General features: G+C 45.9%; 1 protein-coding gene across 3 annotated transcripts in view; it reads right to left on the reverse strand.

Annotated features, from left to right (window-relative positions):
• SRP68 (signal recognition particle 68) overlaps positions 1-27,293 on the reverse strand; it is a 30,375-nt gene that overhangs the window by 819 nt on the left and 2,263 nt on the right. The window contains exons 3-15 of one of the 3 annotated variants that reach the window (XM_064582299.1): positions 25,527-25,640; positions 23,142-23,337; positions 21,266-21,348; positions 20,661-20,770; positions 20,218-20,300; positions 18,174-18,314; positions 8,979-9,077; positions 6,857-6,921; positions 5,027-5,180; positions 4,296-4,390; positions 3,157-3,286; positions 1,353-1,428; positions 466-518 (exon numbers count right to left, since the gene is read on the reverse strand). In XM_064582299.1, the coding sequence (XP_064438369.1) occupies positions 466-518; positions 1,353-1,428; positions 3,157-3,286; positions 4,296-4,390; positions 5,027-5,180; positions 6,857-6,921; positions 8,979-9,077; positions 18,174-18,314; positions 20,218-20,300; positions 20,661-20,770; positions 21,266-21,348; positions 23,142-23,337; positions 25,527-25,640 (1,399 nt within the window). Of the gene's footprint in view, positions 1-465; positions 519-1,352; positions 1,429-3,156; positions 3,287-4,295; positions 4,391-5,026; positions 5,181-6,856; positions 6,922-8,978; positions 9,078-9,615; positions 9,744-18,173; positions 18,315-20,217; positions 20,301-20,660; positions 20,771-21,265; positions 21,426-23,141; positions 23,338-25,526; positions 25,641-27,293 lie in introns of those variants that run through there. The other 2 variants (XM_064582300.1, XM_054506673.2) reach the window with 2 other exon arrangements.

Consider the following 27,293-nt stretch of genomic DNA (forward strand, 5'->3'; position numbering starts at 1 on the left):
AGTCAAACCAAAGGGAGGAACCCAGGAGTTAATCACTGACCACCCGTGGAACACGCACTATGTGCTGAGCACCCAGTTCAGAGCCTACATGGGCTTCCTCGCTTGATCCCCACCAATCTCCTACAAGGGTGTCATCACGTCCCCACCTCATAGCTGAAAGTCACCGAAACCTAGAGAGGTGGAGAGCGGCATGGGCCAGGCCAGGGGCACAGGCGTACTGGGCGTCCCAGGCCAAGCTCCTAGCCAGCCGCGCCTCACAGCCCAAGTTCCTAAGCTCCTTATCTGGGGCCAGCTAGCTGACATGAGCAAACCTTATACAAGCAGCTGTGACGTCTCTGAGCAGAAGGGAGGCAAACAGGGGGTTTGCTTAGAGATGAAGCGTTGTCTGTTCTACAACTGAGCACACATTTCTAGTGAGTTATGAATTCTACTCTTTATTCCTCAAAAGCTGCATCCCAGACATACCTTGTTGTCCTTGACTTGGGAGGAAGTCTCCGTTTGGTGGGAGTCACTTGCATCTGAAAGTTGCACAGGGATTCAGTAAGAACAGGAACTTAACACGATATAGTCACAAATGACACCTATCACATGTATGGGTTCTAAATCCCAAGAGCAAAGGCAGCAACACGTGGGGAAGTTATAGCCCTTTCCTTCCTGGGCCGAGGTCTAAGCAGCGCCGACAAACAGACGATAAACCCCAGAAGCAACATTGTCAGGCCAGTGGAGCCCCGACGGTTGTACGAAAAATACTATTAGGGAGGAGGAACCTCGGAACTGGTTCTCTAAATTCTTCCACACAGGAGCGCCCAGGGGGCTCACTGGGTCAAGCATCTGCTTTCTGCTCAGATCATGATCCTGGAGTCCCAGGATCGAGCCCCACATGGGGCTCCCTGCTCAGTGGGGAGCCTGCTTCTCTCTCTACCCCTCTCCCTGCTTGTGCTCACTCTCTTGCTCTCCCTCAAATAAATAAAATCTTAAAAAATAAATAAGTAGGGGCGCCTGGGTGGCTCCGTTGTTAAGCGTCTGCCTTCGGCTCGGGTCATGGTCCCAGGGTCCTGGGATTGGGCCCCGCATCGGGCTCCCTGCTCTGTGGGGAGCCTGCTTCTCCCTCTTCTACTCCCCCTGCTTGTTCCCTCTCTCGCTGTGTCTCTGTCAAATAAATAAATAAAATCTTAAAAAAAAGTAAGTAAATTCTTCCACACAGTTTGATGCCTTCATGTGGCAGAAATAATGGCAGAAAAAAAAAAAAATCTTACAGATTAACTAGAACAGGAGGGTAGGGGGCAGGAGAGGGGAGGTATACCAGCAAAGGAAATTTGGGAACATGTCACAAGAAGAGGCAAGTGGCTCACCAAGGATGGCGGCTGCCTGCAGAGAACACTTCTCTGACCTCACTTGCGTGATGAGCTCTTGCACGTCGGGCAGGTCCTGTAATGATTCAGAAAAACATGTACTCATGAGCCAGAGCCGGGCCAGACAAGTGTGCCAAACTAAGCTGAGCTAAGTGATCCCACCACTATTTCCACAGGATTTTAGACTTTATAAACAGTTTACTGTATTTAAAAAACAAAACAAAACAAAAAACGCTAGCCTGCTAGCTCCGATGATAGAGCATGTGACTCTTAATCTCAGGGTCGTGAGGTCAAGCCCCACAGTGGGCGTGGAGCCTACTTAAAAAAACAAAATGGGCACCTGGGTGGCTCAGTTAGGCGTCTGCCTTCGGTTCAGATCGGGCTCCCTGCTCAGCGGGGACCCGCTTCTCCCTCTGCCCCTCCTCCTGCTCCTCTCTCTCTCACTCGCTCTATCAAATAAATAAAATCTTAAAAAAAAAAAAAAGGCACTAACTTGTTTCAGACAGAAAAAGTGATGCCTTAGCTTAAGTAATAATGCCTGGAGACAGTAGCAAGGATAATATTATGAATAAGCATATCACATGCTACATGCATGATGGGCCAGGTGCCTTCTGAGCAGTTCACACAATTGCTAATTCCATTTTCGTAATAATCCTGAATTCATCTGTACTCCACTTTAGAGGAGGAGACTGAAGCACAAAGGGGCCCCGTGGCAGGCTGCAGTCTCCCACCTGGCAAAATCCGAAAAGATCTGAACCCCTCCCGCCTCTATTCTCAGACTTAGGTCAGACAGGGATTTGTAAACGCCTCTTCCTGCCTCCTGGGATAATCGTCCACACAGTCCGCCTCTACATCCCGGGGCCAAGGTCACCCCATCATTACGCTGCCACCATGCTGGTCACATACCCCCTCACCGACTCCTTCCCATCCCCACCTTCCCTCGAGGACCTCCTCCTTCCCATCCCCACCTTCCCTCGAGGACCTCCTCCTTCCCGCAGGCAAGTCTGTGTGGCTCTGAAGGCAGAAGCCTGGTGTGTATGTTATCCCGGAACCCAGTGCTGTTCTGAGGGAACAGGTGAACGCCCACAGAGCAGTGGCTCCCGCGCCAGCCTGCCCAGGGCAACCCCGGCTGGCCTTCCCGAACGGTCTCCACTAGTAAACAAACGCGCCTGGGTTCCCTGGGCCAGTTGGTGCTTCGATCCCCACATCATTACAGCAGTCCACAGCTTAAAAAGCCAGCTGTCATTCAACAAGCAGCAAAACGAACCAAACCACCAAGTACTTTCCATCAGCAGGTAAGCTTTGAGGTATACCCAGATTGCCTGGGGGGGTTGCTAAAAGGCAGATTTTGACTCAGTAGGCCTGGAGCAGGGCCTGGGAGTCTGCGTTTCTAACAAGTTCCAAATGCTGCTGCTGGTGCAGGCACGCTTTGTGGGGAAAGGCTTCATCACTGGCTCTCAACTCGGCTGCATATCACAATCAGTGAGGGGCTTTACAAAATCCCAATGCGCACCCCAGACCCTACAGGGATCAGAACCAGAATCTGGGAATCTGGGGGGATGGGACTCAGACAGCCATCTTTTAAAAATCTTTCCAGGTGACTGTAACATGTAGCCAAATCTGAGAACAGTACTTCAAGTTTATTTTAACCAGAGGAATGGCTTTCCTTCTTAGTACCCGAGTCCATCTCAGGCCTGGAAGCGCTCAGGGCCGCACCACACCCGCAGCTGGCCAGGGAGGATGGGCCTGAGGTCGTCTCACTGCATAGCTTCCCTGGGCGTGGGGGCAAGGAGCAGTGCCACACCTTTAAGCTGTTCCTGAAGGCCCTGGCGTCAGAATTTACTTCGTTTGCGTACTTCAGGACTCGGTCATACAGGACAAGGGCTTCGCTCCACTTCTTCACCAACACATAGGACTGAGCAATGAAAAAACACCTGGCGGGGAAAGGAAAGAACCAGAATATTCTAGAAGATCAAGGCTTTCCTTGAAGTTTAGGCTCAATTTTAGATTTGGAAACAGGCTTCTTAACCTCAGGATCAGTGCAGGGAAGACCCCGACATTCTCCATGCCCCGGCTTGCCAGGCTACCCTCCACTCTTCCCTGCGCTGTGCACGTCCCACACTGTAACAGACCCACCGTCTTCTACTTACTGTCTGACTCTGCGGCTCCCAAAGGCACATGGTGGAAGCCGGGACAGGCCCCGAGGAGGAATGCTGCCCAAATATGAGTCCCACCCACCACCCACACATCCAGCCAGCTCGCTCATCCTTGCTCACCTCTTTTTCAAAAACCAAACCCAAGAATCCTCTTGCTAATGCAAACTATTCCACTGGGGTCAAAAGAGCCTGAGGGCTGCTGGTCCCTGACAGAACACGGGCCAGGAAGAGGGCTAACAAGAGCGAAGATGTGGCATGCCAGAGAGTAAGAGAGTGCTGGGGTGTGACGGCCGGGGGGATGGGGGGTGGGGTGGGCAATTACACACCCGGCTCTATTTTGCCATTCTGTCCTCACCCCTCTCCTGCTCCACACAGCCCACCTTCAAGTTACAAATAACACGATTCATTTAAAAACAAAAACAAAAAACGGAGCCTTAGCTTTCTCCTAATTCAGTTCAGATTCCACTCTGGTTCTGTTAACTAACACCTTTTCCTACACTTGTTCCTTTTCCACCAGGAGGAAGGAGGGAAGAGGAGGGAAAAGACCTTAACGTGTACCCCCCCACCTCCTCCACCCTATCCAAAGAGCAAATGAGGTACACTGGAAACTCCCAGCCAGTACCTTTAGCAAAGGCTTCCCTTGAACATGCTGGGCTGACCGTTCTGACCATCGGAAAGGTAACCATACAGCCAACGACCCAATCTTCTGGAGTCCGGTCCATGCTCCCAAGACTTACAGAGCCAGCGGGCAGCATAGGAGAACTCCATCCGCCTCATGGGACCTTACCTATAAGCCTTAAACACCAGTGTCTTGAGGCCTATCTCTTTCTGGAAGGCTCGGTCCTCCTCTAACCCAGGAAGCTGAAGCAATTCCACCAGATTCTGCATGAGAGATACAACAAGAGAACTCACGAAGAGCAGGCTTCAGACTGGGTTTTTGACAGGAGACCTTGTAAAAACACACACAGGCAAAAGGAGAGCCCAGGCCAGCAATAACGGGAAGGTCTGTGAGGAGTGGCCTGGCAGCAGCCCCACCTAGTGTCACCACCACCCCCTCTCTGCTACCGAAAGCCTGTTTGTCCTTTATGACTCCATTCACACCTCACCTCCTTCCGAGACTTCTCAGACCAAGTCAACTAGAGGGAATCTCTTGGTCTGATCTTTCATTTCAGAGTGGCCCTCCGTTTGGCAGCTCCCATAGATGCCTGGATGGTATGCATGTGTCTCTCATTCTTACAGACCAACCCCCAGTGCGCCAAGACAGTGTGGCCTCAGGTCTCAGAAGGCCCACAGCACGTGGGAGAGGATCTTGCACAGGCGAGGCGCTCAGGGAACACCCGAGGGCTTGCTGGCCTCTCTGCACCAACACGTCGAGCATCGCGGCTCATGGCTGAGAACAAGGCCTCTCTTCCTGAGCCACTAACAGCTGCTGCTGGTCCCAGCCCCTTCGCTACGCAAAGCTAAGTCATTCTGTGTCTGCGAAGGACAGGCCCTGCTTCCCCAGTCCTCGAGGGTCACCTGCAGAATGATGTCATAGAGCCGGATGAGGTCCTGGGGCCGCGGGGAGCGCTTGCTGTCATCTTCCGGCTGCTGCTGTAGCGCCTTCTGCAGCCCCTTGGCCATGTTCTCATTCCGCCTGACAGCCGTCGACAACTTGATGTAAGTCAGGTAGCTGGAATGTACCACACGTCAGCTCAGGTTATGCTCAGGGAAGCTGGCGTTCTGAGAAGAGCACTGGACCACAAGTTGGGACTGACCTAGGGGAAGGGCGTGGGGGCGAGGGCGTCACACAGCAGGGCCATTTGACCTGGGCCTCAACTCTGGCTGCTATTCGGTGGTAGATCTGCAGGGGGCTGGTATGAGACCTTATGACAAATCTGATTTTAGTTTGAATTATATCCTCTGTTTCTGTCTTAAAGAACCCCAAAGCTACTGACTTCAGAGGTCACTGTTAGTCCTTGAGATGATCCATGGATGGCAAACCCGTTCCTGGAACAAGGATCAGTTAACTGCCTGGCCCACATGACAAGGATCCTGAGCTCCTACTCATCTGATGACCTTCTCTTCTCAGAAGATACTAAGGGACGCTCTCTTTGGACGGTTACGCGGATGGATCCGGGGGCATCGGGGCATCACAGTTTGAAGGTTTTCTGAGCCCTGTTAAAGCTCTCAGAGTCTTTTCAAGGTTAGGAAGTTGGATCAACTCCTGATTCTGACTCTCTGTGGCTGTTAACTACAAACATGTGCCTTAACCTCCTGGGCCTCGGCTTTCTCACAGGACTGCTGAATACAAGACATTAAATGGTCATTCTTGCTCGACATTCACATAATATCTAATTCCCTCATGTAGATTAAGGTACAGGGAGGTGTTTTTACAAAAAAGGAGGGGTTGGGGAATGGCTGAAAATTACCAGGTTCATGAAAAAAGTTACAAGCAGTAACTAAGGAATGAAGATTTCAAGGTCACATGGGGTAGAGAATCTAGTGAGAAGTGCACTTTTTCCCAAGTCATTTTACTTCTCCCCACAAAGTTCCAAAACTGTCACTCTTCCTTCCACCCCTCTTCAGGGTGAACAGAATGATCCACACCTTTAAAACAAAATTAAACTTAACCAGGTGATTTAAAAATGTATATGAAAGAGCAAAGAGACAGAAAGAGTCCACCTGTGTCTGAGAAAAAACCTGCTGGGGGGCTTGCTCCACCAGACACCAAGACTCAAGTCATAGGCATTCACTGTGCTGGTGCAAGTACAGAAAATAAATCAGCAGAGCAGAAGAGCATCAGAAAAGAGCATGAGAGGGGAAAACGGGCTGCATGCCGGACGGAGCTGGCACCGCAGGTGAGTGGGGAAAGGACGGTGCAGTCCATAAACTGCACCCGAACAATCCATCATCCTCACGCAAAAAGGTGAAGGAGATCCTTACACCACACTCAAAAATAAACTCCAGAGAGAATCAAACTGGAGTTGAAACTGAACTTAAATGTAAAGGGGATGACAGAAAACATTCAGAACACAGAGGAGAGTAATTTTCGGAGCCTGGCAAAAGGAAAGCAGTTACCTCCGGAAGAGAAAGAGGAATAACCAGCGTGGGGCCAAAGGGAGTTTCAAAGTTACTAGTTGTATTCTTATTCTTAATGTATAAAATTTAAAGTTATATGTATAATAGGATAACATACAAACGCAATATATAGACTCCTATGTGATAAAACCTGCATATGTACGTTAGTATTATTCGCTATATAATAAATCAGAAAATAAAATGCACGTAAACATTATATATACTCTTTCATTCCAAGGATATATTTTACTACAGTGCTAAACAGTAAAAAAAAACTATAGCCCTTACCTATGCAGGTATTGAAGATTAGAGACCTTCCCCGACTCCCCTTCAAGGGTATAATCTCTCTGTTTCTGTGGAAAGCAATAAAGGAAAAGATAAAACAGCTGATCCCGCCCTTAGCTCTGACCACCTCATTCCATGGTGTGGTCTCCAAAGTGCCTGGGAACACAGGCTCTAGTAAATCAGGGGTCCTGAAATATCAAAGACCCCCTGGGCATATTCTAGAACAAGGCCACACAGTTGTCACCAGCATCTAAAAACTGGACTTAAGTAGGAGAGTTCAGAGAATGGCCAGTCAGGTTTCCTGTCCACTGCTCCCGTGTCCAGACCCAAAGCATGAACAGCAGACAGTCCACAGCCCATGGCACCATTTTCGGGTTTGTGCCTTCGACCCACATTCTGAGATCTAACCCCTTAGGCTGTCAGCTCAGCCTTTTGTGGTTGGTTGAACAATGGCTCCTAAAGATGCATACGTCCTAATTCCAGGACTTGTGAAGGTGTTACCTCACATGGTTCAAGATGGGATGAAGTTAAGGATCTCTTAATTAGCTTGGATTATCCAGGTGGGACCAGTATAATTATAGGTTCCTTCTAAGAGGGAGGCAGGAGGGCCGGTGACAGACAGAAGGTATTGGGACTGAAGCAGAAGTCAGAGAGAAGTGAAGGTGCTAAGCTGCTGGCTCTGAACATGGAGGAAGGGGCCACAAGACAAGAAGTGTAGGTGGCCTCTAGAAGTCGGAAAATGCATTCTCTGGAATGCTAGAAATGGATTCCTCCCTTAGAACTTCCAAAGGAGGGGTGCCTGGGTGGTTCAGTCGGTTAAATGTCCAACTCTTGGCTTTGGCTCAGGTCGTGATCTTAGGGTCGTGGGATCGAGCCCTGCGTCGGGCTCCAGGCTTAGCGCGGAGTCTGCTTAAGATTCTTTCCCTCTCTCCCTCAGCCCCTCGCCCTGCTCGAGTTCTCTCTCTCCCCCTCTAAAATAAATAAAATTAAAAAAAATAAAAAAACCCTTGCAAAGGAATGCAGTCCTATGAACTTTTTTTTTTTTTTTTAAGATTTTATTTATTTATCTGACAGAGAGAGACACAGCGAGAGGGAACACAAGTAGGGGGAATGGGAGAGGGAGAAACAGGCTTCCTGCTGAGCAAGGAGCCGGAAGTGGGACGACCTGAGCCAAAGGCAGACACCTAATGGCTAAGCCACCCAGGGGCCCCGCTATGAACCTTTTTTAGATTAACAACCACCCAGGGGCGCCTGGGTGGCTCAGTTGTTAGGCATCTGCCTTTGGCTCAGGTCATGATCCCAGGGTCCTGGGATCGAGCCCCGCGTCGGGCTCCCTGCTCATGGAGTTGGAACTGCACTTGTTAAACCAATGGGCTCTCAAGCAGGGTGCACACGACCCGAAGAGTGGGGTATAAGAAGAAAATCAGAACTTCTATTTTTCTCATTTCTACTGAATAAAGTATATAATTTATAAATAAATGTATCAGAGGTACATGCTGAATTCTACTTATGGGTTGCATTATCATGAAAGTTTGCAGCCCACTGCTCTAGACCTGGGAGATGGGATCTAGAAAGATCCCATGTTTGCTGCTGGCAGGAAAGACCTGGAGAACTGAACCCAGACCAAGATGGGAAAAGCCATCAGACTTCCATAGCAGTCCAGGCATAGGACAAAATCAGAAACAGCGCAGGGGCGAGGGATGGAAAAGTGGAGAGAGAAGTCAAAGGGAGAGCTAGTAGGATTTCTGGTGATAGGGAAGAAAGAGACAAAGACAGTCCCAAGGTTTTCAGCCTAGATGCCCAAATGAAATCATAGTGACATTAGAAAAAGGGAGCACTGGAAAAGTCCACCTGGAGCCATGAATTTGCAACCAAAGGCTTCACAGGTAATAAATGAATCCATTAGGAAGAACAGGATGGAGAGGAAATTTCTCAACCTGATGGGAGTTCAGAGGCTTCTGTCGTTTGTCAGCCCATCACTAGATCTAAAAATACCTTGGCTAAGAGTCTGTGCACTCAGACCACTGGGCCCACCCCACCCCCACCCCACCCCAAGAACAAGACACACAGACTGAGAAGGAGCTCAGCCAGGAGCAAGAGCCGGTGGCCCAGCTGACAGTCCTACCTGATCGGGCTTGAGCTCTTCCCGCACGGCCTGGATGGCGTCCCGACACTCACTGAGCATGGATTCAAACAGACGCTCCTTGGTTTCTTCACTTTCAGCCTAAACAAGGGCAGAATGCAGTAAAAAAATTCTCCTCTGAGTAAGCCACAGTATTCTAATGCGAGGAGGGAACAACCATGCCTTGATTCCCCCCCCATTTATACACAAACACACACATCCAGCCAGAAACACCCCAAATCAGAGATCGTTTCAATTGTCACTAGTCTCCACCAGCTAAGATTTTTCTAACAGGCTTATTCATTATTCATACGGAAACGGAATGATATATATATATAGATATACACATGTATGTATAAATATGAAGTGAGCACACTGAAAAAGGATCTGTATAACTGATCTGAAACGATCTGTCAAACAACAGATGCTTTAAATTTTTTCCTATCCTAGAACTTTCTACTACTTTCCTCCGCCATTTCCGCCTCTGCTCAGGACCTGCCCCCGACATCCCTGAAACACAGCACACGAGAACAAATGGTCTCAGGCCTACTGTGTGCCAGCAGAGTTACCCTTACAAACGTACCCCAAAGACTTGCCTATCCTAGATTTCTTTTAGGTCCAAGTGAGTAACGTTACTAACCAATACCAAGTCAAAAATATTTCTCCTAAGGATCACACGAAGCTCCTTTCACCACAGAAATTGTGCCCTTAGATATTCCCTGTGGGTATGCTGAGGTTGACAAGCACTCCACGACAGTCTGCACAAGGTTCAAGGGCGTCACCCCTCTATTAGCCAGCTGGGAAAAGGGAAAAGTGATTCATTAACAGAGTACCTGCCAAACCACATTACCATTCTAAAGAATCTGACTGAGCTGGTAGGAGTGGATGAGAGGCAGAAAGGAGATGAACTTGTGTTGCCGGCAGACCCACTGTGACATTAAAACATCAACACTCCATTATTATATTTGACTTTCCACAGAAACATCCAATCAGATCTCTTGACATTCAACTGACCTCTAAGATAGCCCAAAAGAAAACCCATTACTGCCCAACTCCTTTAAGAGGTTGGTAGGGGCTTAAAGAAAAACCTTTCCTTCCCTTAAGAACTCTTATGTTTTTCCTAGTTTCCAGTGTGTGGGGGGGGGAAAAACTTCCTTGTAAATTACCCAATATAAATCAAACATACTTTTCTACTTATATTGACTTTTCTGTTGCTCACTAACTTAGGAAAAAATCAGGGGCACAGTCATTCTATAAATCTCTAAAGGCAAACATAGCCACTATTAATGTACTGAAACCTAAACAGCATTGTCCAGCAGAACTTTCTGTGATGGGGCACCTGGATGGCTCAATCCGGGGAAACAGGAGACTCTCCATCTCCAGGATGTGAATTCGAGCCCCACACTGGATGTACACATTACTTAAAAATAAAATCTTTGGGGCGCCTGGGTGGCTAGTTGGTTAAGCGACTGCCTTCAGCTCAGGTCATGATCCTGGAGTCCCGGGATCGAGTCCCACATCGGGCTCCCTGCTCGGCAGGGGGTCTGCTTCTCCCTCTGCCCTCTTCCCTCTCGTGCTCGTGGTCTCTCATTCTCTCTCAAATAAATAAAATCTTTAAAAAAATAAAATAAAATAAAATCTTTGGGATGCCCGGGTGGCTCAGTGAGTTAAGCATCTGCCTTCGGCTCAGGTCCTGGAATGGAGCCCCGCACCGGGCTCCCTGCTCAGCAGGGAGTCTGCTTCTCTTTCTCCCTCTGCCTCTGCCCCTCCCCACCACTCGTTGTCTCTCTCAAATAAATAAGTAAAATCTTTAAAAAAAATAACATAAAATCTTTATTTAAAAAAAAAAAACAACTTTCTGTGATGATGGAAACCCCCTCAGCCGCCCTGTCCAGTCTAGCAGTCATCAGCCACATGTGGCTACGGAGCACCTGAAATCCTCAGTGATTTAAGCGTAAACAGCCACAGGTGTTCAAGCGTCTCGTGTACGCAACGGCGCAGAGAAGCACTTCACATAAAACACCGTTGCGCAGCAACTCAAGTTAGCAAGACTCTTCGTATAACAGTCTTGCTTGCTGGCCCCGTGTTCTGAAGTACAAATCCTGTGGACGGAGGCAGCCAGGTTAACAGTTAACGACCGGACTCGGGTCTGTGAAGACTTGGCAGCAGGTGCCGTGTGTGCGTGTGTACGATACACGTACGTACACACGCACACACACGCTGTGCACACACACACACTGTACACACACACACACACACGGAGCCACACTGTTAGCAGGCAGGATGAGCTCATGCATCAGTTCTGATGTCTCACAATCTGGCAGATATGCCACCCACACTATTTTAAGAAGTTCGACATTTGGGGCAATGGGCATATAAAGTAAGAGAAGAGTAAACTTCATTTCACCAGCTACACAGGATTTGTCTGCTTTACTGTAGAGAAGAGTGCAGCTCAAAAAAAACTAAAATGATGCAAAATATAAACCTCTTTACTGCCACGTATTACTCTTGTTCCCTCGGAATAAGGACACCTCTACATCAAGGTGCTGAACGTAAGCAAACTTTCCACTGCTTCCACAGAAGTCTAAGTTCCACTGGGAACTTCACCGAAGACTGAAACCACCTGCAGGAAAAAGCCCATCGGAAGGCGAGAGCTTCAGTCACTTGGGTTTTCTGCCACCCACACTGCACGGTGACTCAGAGATCACTAACCTCTGCAGCAGAGGTTCTCAGGGTTCTCCCTGGGCTGAACAAAATGTCTCCAAATAGGAAGCCTGAACTGTACTTTGCTACTTCCCTCATATTTACATACCTATCTTGGAGGCTAAAATCATCCTGAAAAGACAACGAACAAGAAACACCTCTCTACATGCAGAGGCAGGATTCCTCAGCATCTACATGCAGACCCAAGTCAGTCATGGAACCAACAAGAATGGGCTCCTAAACCCAGGCAGCAAACTCCCTGCATGAGACTTTATGGTCTGCCTGCACCTTTTTCCAGGCATGCCTCTGAGACAAAGAAATCTTCAACCCAGAAGTAATGTGTTACTTGGACCTAATAAATAAAAACAAATTCTAGATCAATTTTTATAAAACTTGGAACACCCCAAGATGTGCTGAAAGCCTCAAGACGTGTCTCAAGGACCTGAAGAGGGAATGCAGCTGCTGTGTGTCCTGAGGTAGAGACCCCCTGCTATTCAAGAGAGTTTCCAGGTTGTTTTCACTTGTCTACAAAGACTGCTGGAAGGTGGCGGTGTGACTAAGAGACAGACAAGGCAAGTATGACCACATTCTCCACCACACCCGCAGGAGAACCAAGGGAATGGGAACCAAGCCTTCCCCAGGCCACTAAGGTCCAGGAAACAACACATGGAAATCTGGTAAAGGAGAATACAAACCTCACTTAGGAACAGCTTTTTTTTTTTTTTTTTTTTTTTAAGAGAAGGACAAATGGTCTCCCTTTCACCCACACATTAAATTATTAACCATAACCCAAGGATAAAACTCATCAAACCGGCCATCTCTCCAAAAGAGCTGACAACATCCTCACAATGCAACCACCAGTGACAAGTCAGGTACAATCAAGGATTAATAAAACAAAACAGAAACAAATTATAAAGTAACACAATTATTCAGCCCAAGAAGACAGAAAGCCTGGCTCAGGAGACCAAGAATTTTGCAACTGGATTTTGGCAGATTAATTCCCTGCTCTAGTCTTTTCAGTCTAACACTTTATCTCCCTGAATTATTTCTTCCTTCTATGCTTTTCAGTAAACTGCTGTTCTAGTATTTAAATGTCTCAAAACCTCTACAAGCAAGCATAAACGGCCTACCAAATGCTTGCATTCCAGTCCCTACGGGGGGCAATACCAACACTAGCCAGGCGAAGAAACATGAAGAGGCGCCTGGCCGGCTCAGTCGGTGGAACGTGCGACTCTTGATCTCTCGGTTGTGGGTTCAAACCCCATGTTGGGTGTGGAGATTACTGAAAAGTAAATCTTTACGAAGAAAAAAAAAGAAACATTGAAACCAAGAGCCCTGCATCTCCAAGGCACAGCTCTTGGTCCCCAAGGCAGGGAACAACCCACACAATGAGAATGGGGAAGGTGGAGAAGACCTGTGTGACATCCAGCCAAATAATCTGGTAGAGGCACCAAGGGGCACATGGTTCTTCCTGGGATTAACCTCAAATGGCCAAAGGGCATTTTCCCTAGTTAATAACCCATGACTGATTCAATTCAATAGATATTTAATCAGCTACAGTGCTAGACCCGACATCTAAGGATTTAACTGAACTTTATTTCATACTGTACTTGAATTATTTTACTTAACGGCGAGATTTGATATATATGTGCGTATAGGACAGTAGGCACTGAACTGTTTTAATGTTAAAACCTTACCAGGATTCCCTGGGATTGACACACATTTTGTCTGATCTACATCTTCCACATCTGCCACATTATTTAAAGACCTCTGATACTCAGAAGGGACCCTAATGCACTGTATGATCTTTAACAACCGGAGAACTGTATTCACTGCAATTAGCACATTAACTAGGCACTTAATAGGAGTAACACTACACAACCTACAAACACTGAAATGATAAGGAAATATAAACTTTATGTCAATAAATTCAACAATGTACACGAAATTAATAAATGCCTTTTAAAAACAAGACAAATTAAATTTAAAACAAGCAACAAAATTTAAAAACTTTCCCATAAATATCAAATCATTATGCTGTACATGTGGAACTCATGTTTTATGTCAATTATATCCCATCCCAAAAAAGGAAAAATAAACCCTTCCTACAAAGAAAACTCTAAGGGCGCCTGGGTGGCTCAGTTGGTTAAGCGACTGCCTTCGGCTCAGGTCATGATCCCGGAGTCCCTGGATCGAGTCCCGCATCGGGCTCCCTGCTCGGCGGGGAGCCTGCTTCTCTCTCTGACCCTCCCCCCTCTCATGTGCTCTCTCTCTCTCTCTCATTCTGTCTCAAATAAATAAATAAAATCTTTAAAAAAAATCTAAAAACAAAGAAAACTCTAAGCCCAATAGTTTCACTGGTGAATTACAACAAACATTTGAAAAAGAAAAATACTGGTATTACATAAATTCTTTCAGAAATAAGGAAGGAAAATCATCAAACTTGTTTTTTTTTTTTTTAAAGATTTTATTTATTTGACAGAGAGAGAGAGAGTCAGCTAGAGAGGGAACACAAGCAGGGGGAGTGGGAGAGGGAGAAGCAGGCTCCCGGCCGAGCAGAGAGCCCGATGTGGGGCTCGATCCCAGGACCCTGGGATCATGACCTGAGCCAAAGGCAGACGCTTAACGACTGTTTTATGAGGTGTGTACAATCCTGATACCAAACCCTGAAAAAAGACATTCTAAGGAAATTATAAGCCACTTCCTCATGTAAATAGATGCAAAATTCTTAAATAGTAGCAAATGAAATCCAGCAATGTATAAAAAGTACAATAATATACCATAACCAACTGGGGTTACCTCAGATATACAAGATTGATTTGACACTGAAAATTAATTTAATAGCCTTCAAATATTCCTCCCTCTTCAGCCTTTACTCTCAAATTGAAAGATGTGAAACTGTCCTCAGTACGGCTCCTTCTAAGCCTCTGCTTTCTTACAGCCTTCACACACTCCACCATAGCCCATGGAACAGCAATTAAACACGCATATACCATTCCTGCTTGCCAAAGCCTTTTTTTTTTTTTTTTTAAGATTTTATCTAATCATTTTACAGAGAGAGAGACAGTGAGAGCAGGAACACAAGCAGGGGGAGTGGGAGAGGAAGAAGCAGGCTTCCCGCAGAGCAAGGAGCCCCAAGGACCCTGGGATCATGACCTGAGCCGAAGACAGACACTCAAGGACTGAGCCATCCAGGCGCCCCTTGCCAAAGCCTTTTAATTTTCTTTCATCTCTTCACAAATATCTAATAAATAATTAAAATACGTAGAGCTAGTCAAAGCATGGTCCTGGGACCAGCAGAATTAGCATCGTTTGGGAACTTAGAAGCAAATTCTTGGGCCCCAATGCAGACTTACTAAATCAAAATCTCTGGCGGGTGGGGCCTTGAGTATTTTTTTTTTTTTAATGATTTTATAACTTTTTTCATCAGTGTACCCTTTCCCCATCCCGCCCAACCACCTCCTCTCTGGTATATCCTAGATTCTATACATTATAATCTATGTTATATACTATATTCTTAAAATATGCTAGGGGAGAGAAAACATTTAGAAAATCATATGGAAAATACATTCACAGCATTGTATTATATTTATCAAAAGAAAGTCCACCTATAAGTGGACCTACACAGTTCAAACCTATGTTGTTCAAGAATCAACTGTATTTTTTTTTAATCTATTCAATGTTGGAGTAACATTGCTGTTTTGTCAAGTAGGCTCCAACATGGGGCTTGAATTTACGACCCTAAGATCAAGAGTTGCACACACCACCGACTGAGACAGCCAGGTACCCCAACATTGCTCTTTTTTTCTTGCCATTACTACCAAATTTTTGGCCAATCTTGAACTGCTTTAGAGGGAACAGCTACAGGGCACCTGGGTGGCTCGGTTGGGCGTCCAACTCCTGGTTTCAGCTCAGGTCGTGATCTCAGGGTCCAGGGTCATAAGACTGAGCCCCATTGTCGGGCTCCTCACTCAGTGGGGAGTCTGCTTGAGAGTCTCTCTCCTTCTCCTCCCGCCCCTTCCCCCAGAGAGCACACTCTAATAAATGAATCTTAAAAAAAAAAAAAAAAGGAGCAACAGTGACCTGAAGACCCAGAAGTCAACCCTTCAAATATGCTAACACTCAAATCTGAGAGTAATCCTTTTAAAAATGTACACAAAGCTCAACTAGTCACCACGATTGAAATGATCTTCAATTTTAAAAGCAAAAGCTTCAAGTGCAGTTGTAAAATGCTTTTACTTCATCTAATTATAGCTCAAGCTGATTTTATGAATAAGACAAAAGATCTCCACCGTGTGGGTTTTTATTTTTTAATTATGCATACAAAGCAGGAGAAAGATAAATTCAAATAAAACCCCACTATTCCTTCTCTTTCCACATGGGAAACTCCCCTGCCCCCACTAATCTACTAAATTGGAGAGGACTATTTGCTTCAATTAACGTTCTGCTCATTCCATCTAATCCAGGGACCCAGGACTCTGCTTTTGTACCATGTACCATATTAAGTAAGATTACATTAGCTATTCACCAAAGCCAAGTAAAATGATCCTGTTACTAGCCTTCCTGATACATGGAAAAGTTCAAGGAACACGAGCTTTGGAGTCAAAAGGGCATGGTTCATAGGCAAGCACTCCCTTCTATCAGATGAGTATGGCTCAAGTTATATGGTCTCTCTCAGACCTGTTTTCCCATCTGTACAATGAGAGTATCACCCACCCCGTAAGATTAAAAAAGTAAAAACTTGAAAGCTTTAAACAGTGTATCTGGGACATTAAGGAGGACTATTACCCTCCTTTGCTCATCTCTGTGGTGTCTCTGACCAAGTGACCACCGTGTATTTTTAAATTTTGTGAACTGATACATAAGACCATGGAAAATCGTTATAACATGCTAAGAAAAACAGGATTCAAAATGAGATTGCAGTATGATTTCTACAAGTAAAAAAATGCATAACATCACTTGTGAACATGAAAAATGCTAAAAGGAAATCCAGCGTTGTCCTTTTTATGAGCAAATGCAACATCAATGAAGGTATATGGGAAATGGGACTTTAAAACATTTACCTTTTCTAAACTTTAAGCTAAATAACTTTTTTTTTTTTTTAAAGATTTTATTTATTTATTTGACAGAGAAAGACACAGCGAGAGAGGGAACACAAATGGGGAGTGGGAGAGGGAGAAGCAGACTCCCCGCCGAGCAGGGAGCCCGATGCGGGACTCGATCCCGGGACTCCAGGATCATGACCTGAGCCGAGGGCAGTCGCTTAACCAACTGAGCCACCCAGGCGCCCGCTAAATACTTTTTAAAATTAGTAAATGTTAGCTTTCCTTGTCCTTTAATATACGTGTGGCCCATTCCTCAAGAGACCCCCCATTTAATCTGCCCCATGGCCACCCCCCAACCCCGACCACAGCCAGAACTCCTCCCCCATTGTCACTGACGGCAGCTCTTCTCTTCCAGAATATACCACAGTGAACAAAAGAATTAACCCAACCACATAAGCTCAAGAGCTGCTATGAGAATCGAAGTCCAGAAGAGACACTACCATACAGCAGTGCCAATGAAATGCTCTCCAGAAAGTCTTTTAAAGGACAAATCAACTTACTAGTATTGCTCTCGTCTTCTGCCCTTTACGCAAATCGAAGAGGAACGAGAGAAGCAATACACAACCTAGACAGAGGCACAAAGAAGTTCTCCCACTGTTGAAAGCTGTCCTCAACCCAGAGTAGCTACTTCGGAACAAGTCACTGAAAAGTCTGGACGCTTAAAACAACTGATGAGCACAACCAACAAAGCACTCCCACGTACAAATTATTCAGGGTGCAATGACTTACTGTGAAGGGGCAGGAAACGCCCCTGGGGCAGGCTGCAGACCTGCTCAGCAGCTGGGTGTTTTTTTAAGATGCTCTTTACCCCATGGAGGAAGAGATCCAGAAAGTGTCTTCATCACTGTCTACTTTGTACAAAGCAAGATCACTAGGATCTCTCATCTCTTGGAACTTATTCAGTTGTTCATACCCACGAACAGGTAACAATTATGTCCATAAGCAACATCGAGCAGTACCACTTTGCATGAACATGGCGTAAACGCCACATGTAGAACAAGATATTCTGGCTTAGCCAGACTCTCCTGGAGAGGCTCAGGAATGAGAGGGGCCCCTTTAGGGACAGAAGGCTAGGACAAGAGGTCAGAGAGACACAACAGTTAGGCTGCTGCACCACCTGCTGGGCCGGACGGGACCCCTCGCATTAAGCCAGCCTCTCACCGCTCTCATTTCCACGTCCACGTCGAGGACTGCCGCTGCCAATTATCTTTGCCCTCTCAATGCAAGAACTCTCCTATGAGTTCAACTTTTACAATAATTTGGTGACCAAATCTCAAATAGCATTAAGACAAATTTTTGCTTTGTGAGAAATGAACACCCATCTACATTGTAAACACGCAAGGACAACTTCAGACACACACGGAAGAAGGAATGGGCAGCTGCCCCTCACCTGGGCAATGGCTGCTTCGTTATCAGCCAATCCCAATAAAAAGATCCTCACTTTGTCGATCTTCACTGGAACCGTTCTCCCTCTCCATTCCACTTCACTCATGGTGGCTGCCTGTTTGGCCCGAGTCTGAGTGATCAATGCCTGGAAAGTTTTCAAAAGTCAAAGCTTTAATTGCTGGTGGTGAAAGGTAGAAAGAACTGTTAGTTGTTTCTTTCTATAACTAACATATTAGGCCTTACAGAGTAGTATACAAATTGTATTTAAATTCCTCCATGGTATCATCTATCTTAGCTTATAGAAACTCAAACATTAAAAGGACGTAACAGAAAGTTAAAAAAGAGCAACACTGGGGCGCCTGGCTGGCTCAGTCAGTAGATCATGTGACTCTTGGCCTGGAGGTAGTGAGTTCAAGCCCCATGCTGGATGTGGAGCCTACTTAAAAGAATAATAATGACAAAAAATTTTTGAAAACTTAAAAAAATTAAAAAGAGCAACACTAAGGTTCAGTAAGGGTATAGGAGAGAAACTACCTGTATATTCTATAAACAGAAATGTAATTTAATAGAAACTTCCTTAAAGATATTTGTCAATATGAATCAAAAGCTTCCAAAATATTCAACCCCATGCTTAGGAATGTATCTTAAGGAAATAACTAAGAATGTGTACAAAAACACTGATATTCATGGTAACACTCTTTATCACTTAATCAACAACAGTAAAGTGTTCAAATGAAGCAGACTTCAGTACAAAAGAGTACTACGTGGCTATCAAAACATGACAGTGTAGGAATATTTACTGAAGTGGAAAAAAAAACCACTCGAGATGTTATATTTAAAAACCACGTTACTGGGGTGCCTGGGTGGCTCAGTTGGTTAAGCATGTGCCTTTGGCTTAGGTCATGATCCTGGGGTCCTAGGATCGAGCCCCACATTGGGCTCCCTGCTCAGCAGGGACTCTGCTTCTCCCTCTCCGTCCACCCCTCCCCCCCCGTTCATGCTCTCTCTCTCTCAAAATAAATAAAATCTTTAAAAATTAAAAAAATAAAAAGCACGTTACTGAACAGTGTATACTGAGATCCCTTTTTTTTTAAGATTTATTTATTCGACAGAGAGAGACACAGCAAGAGAGGGAACACAAGCAGGGGGAGTGGGAGAGAGAGAAGCAGGCTTCCCGCCGAGCAGGGAGCTGGATGCAGGGCTTGATCCCAGGACCCTGGGATCATCACCTGAGCCAAAGGCAGACGCTTAAGAACTGAGCCACCCAGGCGCCCCGAGATCCCATTTAAAAAATATATGCCTTGGGACCCCTGGGTGGCTCAGTTGGTTAAGCATCTGCCTTCGGCTCAGGTCATGATCCCAAGGTCCTGGGATTGAGTCCCACATCAGGCTCCTTGCTCAGCAGGGAACCTGTTTCTCCCTCTGCTGCCACTCCCCCTGCTTGTGCCCTCCCTCTCTCTCTCTGACAAATAAAGTCTTTAAAAACAAACATATACGTATATGCGCGCGTGCGCCTTTTTGGGGCAGCTGGGTGGTTCAGTCAGTTGGGCGTCCATCCAACTCTTGGTTTCAGCTTGGGTTGTAGTCTCGGGGTCATGGGATTGAGCCCTGTGTTGGGCTCTGCACTCAGCAGGGAGTCTGCTTGGGATTCTCTCTCTCTCCCCCCCATCCTGTGCTCTTTCTCGCTCTAAATAAAATCTTAAAAAATATATGTACATATACCTTTCTTTCCTACATATACAAAAATCTGTAAGCTATTCATCACCTTAGTAGTAGTGGTTACCTCTGATTTTACCATCTGATTTTAGTTTTCCCCCGTCTTTTGTATTTCCTACTTTCTCTATTTTCCTACATTACTTGCCTAGAAAATAAATGAGATAAAAAAATGAATACTTTAAAATATTAAATGAAAAAAGTTTGTTAAAAATACATGGATATAAATATGCATATATTAATAGCAATTACACTGAGTACTGAGATTATGAATTACTTCTTTTTCTAGACTTTTTCCAACCAAAGACTTCACAAAAACGTACAGACTAGATTACCTCCAATTTTTCAGCCAGAAGACCCTCAGTGCCCCCAGACCTCAATCTCATCTGCATGAGTTCATTGATAGCGGACTGGTCCCCTGAGAAAGAGAGAGCTGTTGAGTAGCAATCCTCAAGGGTCTGGTCTGATCTCTCAAGAACCACTAGATTCAACTCCAAGCTCTTCCTCTTGCACAGACATAGTCCAGTGAACCTCAAGTCCGTTCACAAAGCTCTTGAGGAGTACAGAAGTTGGCAGGATGGAAACAAAGCACAGGAACTGCCTTCTGTGACTTTAAGCTGGGCTGATGTCGACAGCTCTACCCTTCTCATCAGCCAAAACCCGTGCCAAGGACGGATGCAGGGACAAGGAAAGCACGAAAGTTAAACAAATCCTCTAGGCTCTCCGAGATGAACCACCACCAGCCCACCCGTCTGTGCTCCACTCAGCCCCTGCTCACCAATGTTATATGCACAGTAGCGGATGTTGGGTGAGATCTCTTCCACACGCTGGTTGTAGAGCACAGCCTGCTCTTCTGTGAAAGCACTGGCTAGTTTCTCGTAGATAGTTCTGCGGGGAAAGAAACACCAGCTTTCACAGCAGCCTTACTCCAGGAAAATAAAAAAGAACACAATGGCTAAAAACAAAACATGGCACTTTGAGACACTTCTACCAACTATGAGAACTGGCACGGTTCTAAGGATGAATGAGAACAATCAATATTCCTAAAAGGGAAGGGAAGGAAAAAAAAATAAGTAACTGGGGCTTGCTCAGTCGACCGGGTGTCCAACTCTTGATTTCGGCTCAGGCCATGATCCTGGGGTCGTGAGACTGAGCCCCATGTCAGGCTCCGCACTCAGCAGGGAGTCTGCTCGAGATTCTCCCTCTCCCTCTGCCCCTCCCCACCGAGTGCTCTCTCCCACATGCACACTCTAACATAAATAAATCTTAAACTAAATAAATGAGTAACTGTACTTCTGTAGAAACAATCATTAGGTGATCTGCAGCTTGAAAGGGACTATGTACAATCGAAATTGGCCATGGCTTTTGAACCAGAGGACTTACTTGCATTTATTAAAAGCCTCAATCGCAGCTTTCCATTCCTGATGTTCAAAACGCAGCATTCCTGAGAGGTAAGCCGTGTAAGCCTGGAAAGGGGAAGAAGGGAGCTGCTTCAACACCCAAGAGCCAAGGCCACCGCTCAATCTCCTCCACCTGCTTTCAGCTTTGACATCAGGAATACAGAGATATTCATCAGGGTGATTTTATTTTATTTATTTATTTTTAAGAAGGCTTCAAGCCTGGAGCCTAACATGGGGCTTGAACCCAACACTAAGATCAAGACCCGAACTGAGATCAAAAGTCACTCGACCAACTGCACCACCCAGGCACCCCATTCAGAGTGATTTTAACAGAGAAAATTTATTGGGGCGCCTGGGTGGTGTAGTCAGCTGAGCGACCAGCTCTTGGTTTCAGCTCAGGTCATGATCTCAGGGTCATGGGATCAAGCCCCACATCGGGCTCTGCGCTCAGACAGCAGAGTCTGCTGAAGACTTTCTCTGACCCTCCCTGCGGCACACTTGCTCTCTCTTTAAATAAATAAATCTTTTCTTAAAAAAGAGAGAGAAAGCCTGGGTAGCTCAGTTGTTAAGAGTCTGCCTTTGGCTCAGGTCATGATCCCAGGGTCCTGGGATTGAGCCCCACATCGGGCTCCCTGCTCAGCGGGAAGCCTGCTTCTCCCTCTCCCACTCCCCCTGCTTGTATTCCCTCTTGCTGTGTCTCTCTCTGTCAAATAAATAAATAAAAATCTTAAAAAAAATAAAATGTGAAACACAAATAATTCACCATGATTCATTCACTGACTAGAATTAAAAAAAAAAAAAAAGTCTGTTTTCTTCATGTGACTTAACAATTAGCTTCCAGGATATAACATTCAGTATCAGAAGCTGAACGTAAATTTGCAGTATCTATCTCTTTTTAAAAATTCATTTCAGAGGTGCCTGGGTGGCTCAGTCATTAAGCGTCTGAGTTCGGCTCAGGTCATGCTCTCAGGGTCCTGGGATTGAGCCCCACATTGGGCTTCCTGCTCAGCGGGAAGCCTGCTTCTCCCTCTCCCACTCCCCCTGCTTGTGTTCCTGCTCTTGCTGTGTCTCTGTCAAATAAATAAAATCTTTAAAAAAAAAAAAAATCTCATTTCTCTGAAACTAATACACTATATGGTAACTGCATTTTTTTTTCTGAACTTAAATAAAATTTAAAAATGCAGGGCGCCTGGGTGGCTCAGTTGGTTAAGCGACTGCCTTCGGCTCAGGTCATGATCCTGGAGTCCCGGGATCGAGTCCCACATCGGGCTCCCTGCGCGGCAGGGAGTCTGCTTCTCCCTCTGACCCTCCCCCCTCTCATACTCTCTCTATCTCATTCTCTCTCTAAAATAAATAAATAAAATCTTAAAAAAAAAAAAAATGCAGAGAGCCCTGAAAAAAAAATTATTTTGTGAACTTCCCAGATCTAAGAGTCAAGCTTTCTATCTCCATTTCAAGGGCAGGCTCAGCTGGTGGAGCATATGACTCTTGATTTTGGGGTCATGAGTTCAAGGCCCACACTGGGTGCAGAGATTATAAACATACATACATACATACATAAAGTTAGGGGGGAAGAAAACAAAAACAAGCCAAGAGCTCAAAAACAAAAGTAAGAGATGCCAACTTCGCCTTGAAAAAGCAAGACCGGGGTGCCTGGGTGGCTCAGTCGTTAAGCGTCTGCCTTCGACTCAGGTTAGGATCCCAGGGTCCTGGGATGGAGCCCCGCATCGGGCTCCCTGCTCAGTGGGAAGCCTGCTTCTCCCTCTCCCCCTCCCCCTGCTTGTGTTCCCTGTCTTGCTGTGTCTCTCTCTGTCAAATAAATTAAATCTTTTAAAAAAAAAAAAAAAAAAGACACTAACCTGAGCCTCTAACTTGGTCTTGGCATCCACGCGATTGCTCTCACACAAGCGTTCCAATTCCTCTGCGTGCTTCACGGCTTTGCGCAGGCGAGACAACAAGTGGAACCGTTTTCGGGGTTCAGTGTTGGCTTCCTGTTTCAGCTGCATGGCATAGCTCCAGGCTCGTTCAGCATCCATCAGAACCAGAAGCAAATACCTAAGCAAGAGAAAACGGGCAACCTGAACAATGAACGCCAAGAGCATCAGACTTTGATATTCCCCAAGGCACGATCTTCAGCCTCTCAACTTCTCCCGACACCCTCCCTGGCTTTCCTCCTCAGAACTACCCTTCTCAGGGCCTGGGAGGCGCAATTGGTTAAGTGTCTGACTCTTGGTTTTGGCTCAGGTCATAATCTCAGACTTGTGAGATCGAGCCCCACACACATTGGGCTCTGCGTTCAGCGTGGAGTCTACCTGAGATTCTTTCTCCCTCTGTCACTGCCCCTCTCACTCAAGCTCTAAAACTTAAAAAATATTAAAAAAAAGAAAAAGAAAAAGCACTACTCTTCTCCCAGTATCAATCATGGCGCCCAACCAGCATCTCCGATCAGGCTCCACCTCAAATTTCTAACCACCCACCAGACACAGCTCACTAAAAACACCTGCTACCACCTCAGACTGGGCAAACGCAGACTTACTCCTCCCCAGTTTTAGCAAAGGGGGAGCCCAGGCACACAATCTGGCCTCATCTTTGAATCAACACCTCCTCCATCCCAACCCAGCTGAAAACCAAGTCCTTAAGAGGCACCATATTGAAATGGTTAAGAAAAAGGCTCTAGAGTCAGGGTTGGAATGTCAGGACCATCTGTCACTAACTATGTGACACTGGACAAAGTACTAATCTTTCTGTGCCTCAGTCTCCCGTGTAGTAATAACATGTAACACACTTACACCAGAGTCTGGCACTTACTAATAAAGACTGAATAAATTAGCCACTTTATTATGATACTGGAAAATCTTTTAAGCTACTGCCTTGATTAATCTTCCTTAAACGTGGGGCGCCTGGGTGGCTCAGTTGGTTAAGCGACTGCCTTCAGCTCAGGTCATGATCCCAGGGTTCTAGGATCGAGTCCCACATCGGGCTCCCGGCTCAGCAGGAAGCCTGCTTCTCCCTCTCCCACTCCCTCTGCTTGTGTTCCTGCTCTCGCTGTCTCTGTCTCTGTCAAATAAATAAATAAAATCTTTAAAAAAAAAAAATCTTCCTTAAACGTGAGCTTAATCTTGTCTCTTCAAAATAAAGGATCTCATTATCAGAGACCCTTCCTAACCTGTTCTCATCAGATTTAACCAATACCTCCTGCTGAAGCCCATCATGGGCTCCATGCTCTAGTTCTCTGTGTCTCCATATACCAAGCTCCCAGCCTCTCTGCTGCCTGAGCAGCAGCTAACTGTCCAGAGCATTGTAATTCCTAAAGTACATTCAGACACCAAGGCAAGCTGTTTCCCCTCACACAGAATGTTCTTTCCTCTCAGAAACCCCTCAAGGTCCAGCCTCCTCAATGCAGGCTTCCCAGTTTCCCTATCAAAACCCCCCTGGGGCGCCTGGCTGGCTCAGTCACTAGAGCATGCAACTCTTGATCTCTGGGTTGTGAGTTCAAGCCCCATGTTGGGTGTAGAGATTACCTAAACAAAACAAAACAAAACAAAACAAGGGGCACCTGGGTGGCTCAGTCAGTTAAGCATCTGCCTTCGGCTCAGGTCATGATCCCGGGGTCCTGGGTTTGAACCTGGCATCCATCGGGCTTCGTGCTCAGTGGGGAGTCTGCTTCTCCCTCTCCCCGTCCCTCCCCCCTCTTGTGCGTGCTTGTGCCCCTGCTCGAGCGCCTCGCTCTCTCTCAAAAAAAAAAAGACAAAACAAAACACTTTACAAAAACAGGTGGCAAAAGGACCAATTTGGCCCACGGGCTGAAATTTGAGGAACTGGCCTAGAGACCTTTAATACATGCTGCTTGACAGACTGATCCTTCTGCAAATTTAAGAATGGCTGCATTCAGCACCGAAACATAAAACTCTTCTGGAAAATTCACACACAGCAAATTTCATTGAAGATATATGGATTTAAGTAAGCACTTATACACTGAACCTTGCATTCCAGAACCTTACCCAATACCCCATCAGGTTCTAATCACAGACTTTAGCGTTTAGCACTCCGCCACACCTCCTGAAAACGTTACCAAACCTCTCTGAGCCTCAGTCTCCTCATCCTATAACTTAAGAATAGTATACATGTCTATTCCAGAGAGCTCCTAGAAGAATCACCTGAGGTAATTAAAGGGTCTAACACACAATTGTTCAATAAACGCATTAGCGAGAAGCATTTAACAACTAGCACAGAGCAGTCAATACCTGTTATCAGTCAGAAGATCTTCAGTTATTTTTTTCCCTGTAAATTTGTGTCTGTTCCCCATCTTGAAGTTGAGTGTTTTCCGAAGACGTCTTTGTCTACGGGAACAGTAGCCCCTGAAATAAAAAAACAACAATTCAGGCAACCCAATAGTACTTTCTTTTTTTTTTTTTTTTAAGTTTTTTCAAATTTATTCATTCGAGATACAGAGATACAGAGAGAGAAAGAGAGAATATGAGCAGGGGAGAAGTAGAGGGAAGGGGAGAAGCAGGCCCCCCGCTGAGCAGGGAGCCCGATGCGGGGCTCGATCCCAGGACTCTGGGATCCTGACGTGAGCCGAAGGCAGACGCTTAACCATCTGAGCCACCCAGGTGCCCCCAACAGTACTTTCAATAGCACATTCTACAATAAAGTAAGGTCAAAGGTTTGAGATGTTCTACTTATGGTTACCACAGACACCACACATCATCTTGCAAAGATTTAGTTAACTAAAACCTGCAGGGCGGTACGACTGGTGTCACTGGAAACACATTTCAAACCTAATCTAAGGTGTCAGACGTCATGACTGTGGTGACCTTCTGGGAGGAAGGGTTTGTGATTAGAAGGAGCAAAAGGGAGACTTCTGGGATGCTGGTAATGTCGTCTGATAATGTCTGCTGGCTACAGATTGTGAAAAATTCATCTCTTTCTGTATACTTTTCTGTATATAAATTATACTGCAATAGAACGGTAAAAAAAAAAAAAATCCTTCAATAAAAAAGCATTTTTTAAAAAAGGAGAGGGAACAGAGGCACCTAGGTGGCTCAGGCAGTTAACTCTCCAACTCCTGATCTCAGCTAGGTCTTGTGAGTTCGAGCCCCACACTGGGCTCTATGCTCCGCATGGAGCCTAACTTAAAAAAAAAAAAGAGAGACAGGGAACAGATAAAAGGGCAGAAAGCTGATCTCTGTAATAACTGAGTGATAGATTCACTACAGTATCTCTACATCTGTTTTTGAAAATTTCCTTAATAATTAAAAAAAAACCCTCCAATTAGAAGTCTCCAATTAAAACTTTTTCATTGCTTCATCGTGCCTACATTAACCTGAACAAGTCACCCTGGCTTATAGGACCCTACCCATTCTGGCCCCGCTTATTTCTCCCACTTTATCTTCTACCACTCCCCACCTTGCTCACGTCACCCAGTGTTGTGGACCATTTATGACATGGCTCACTCCTTTAGAATCTGTAGAGTGTTTTGTTCAGTAGCACTTTTAAAAGTCCGTAGCCAGGGGCACCTGGGTAGCTCAGTCAGTTGAGCTGCCTTCAGCTCAGGTCATGATCCCGGGCTCCTGGGATCCAGCTCCACATTGGGCTCCATGCTCAGCTGGGAATCTGCTTCTCCCTCTCCCTCTGCCCCTCCCCCCCAAAGCCTGTATCTTCAATATAAAATGGTTGGGGGGCGCCTGGGTGGCTCAGTCGGTTAAGCGGCTGCCTTCGGCTGAGGTCATGATCCCAGGGTCCTGGGATCGAGTCCCACATCAGGATCCTTGCTCAGCCGGGAACCTGCTTCTCCCCTGCCTGCTATTCCCCCTGCTTGTGCTTGCTCTGTCTCTCTCTTGCTCTGTGTCAAATAAAATAATTAAAAAAAATTTTTAGAAGTTTGGATATTTCTGCCTCCAAAGTACTGAACTATATTATACATTAGGCATCTATTCTATTTTTAAGAGTCATATTAAATTTGTTTTCCAACTTGAAGGCTGTTACAAAGTTTACCAATAAATTATAAT

This window comes from Mirounga angustirostris, unplaced genomic scaffold (genome assembly GCF_029215605.1).
Source record: "Mirounga angustirostris isolate CCGP_5_RB_7025 unplaced genomic scaffold, mMirAng1.0.hap1 SCAF_17, whole genome shotgun sequence".
Classification (NCBI taxonomy): domain Eukaryota; kingdom Metazoa; phylum Chordata; class Mammalia; order Carnivora; family Phocidae; genus Mirounga; species Mirounga angustirostris.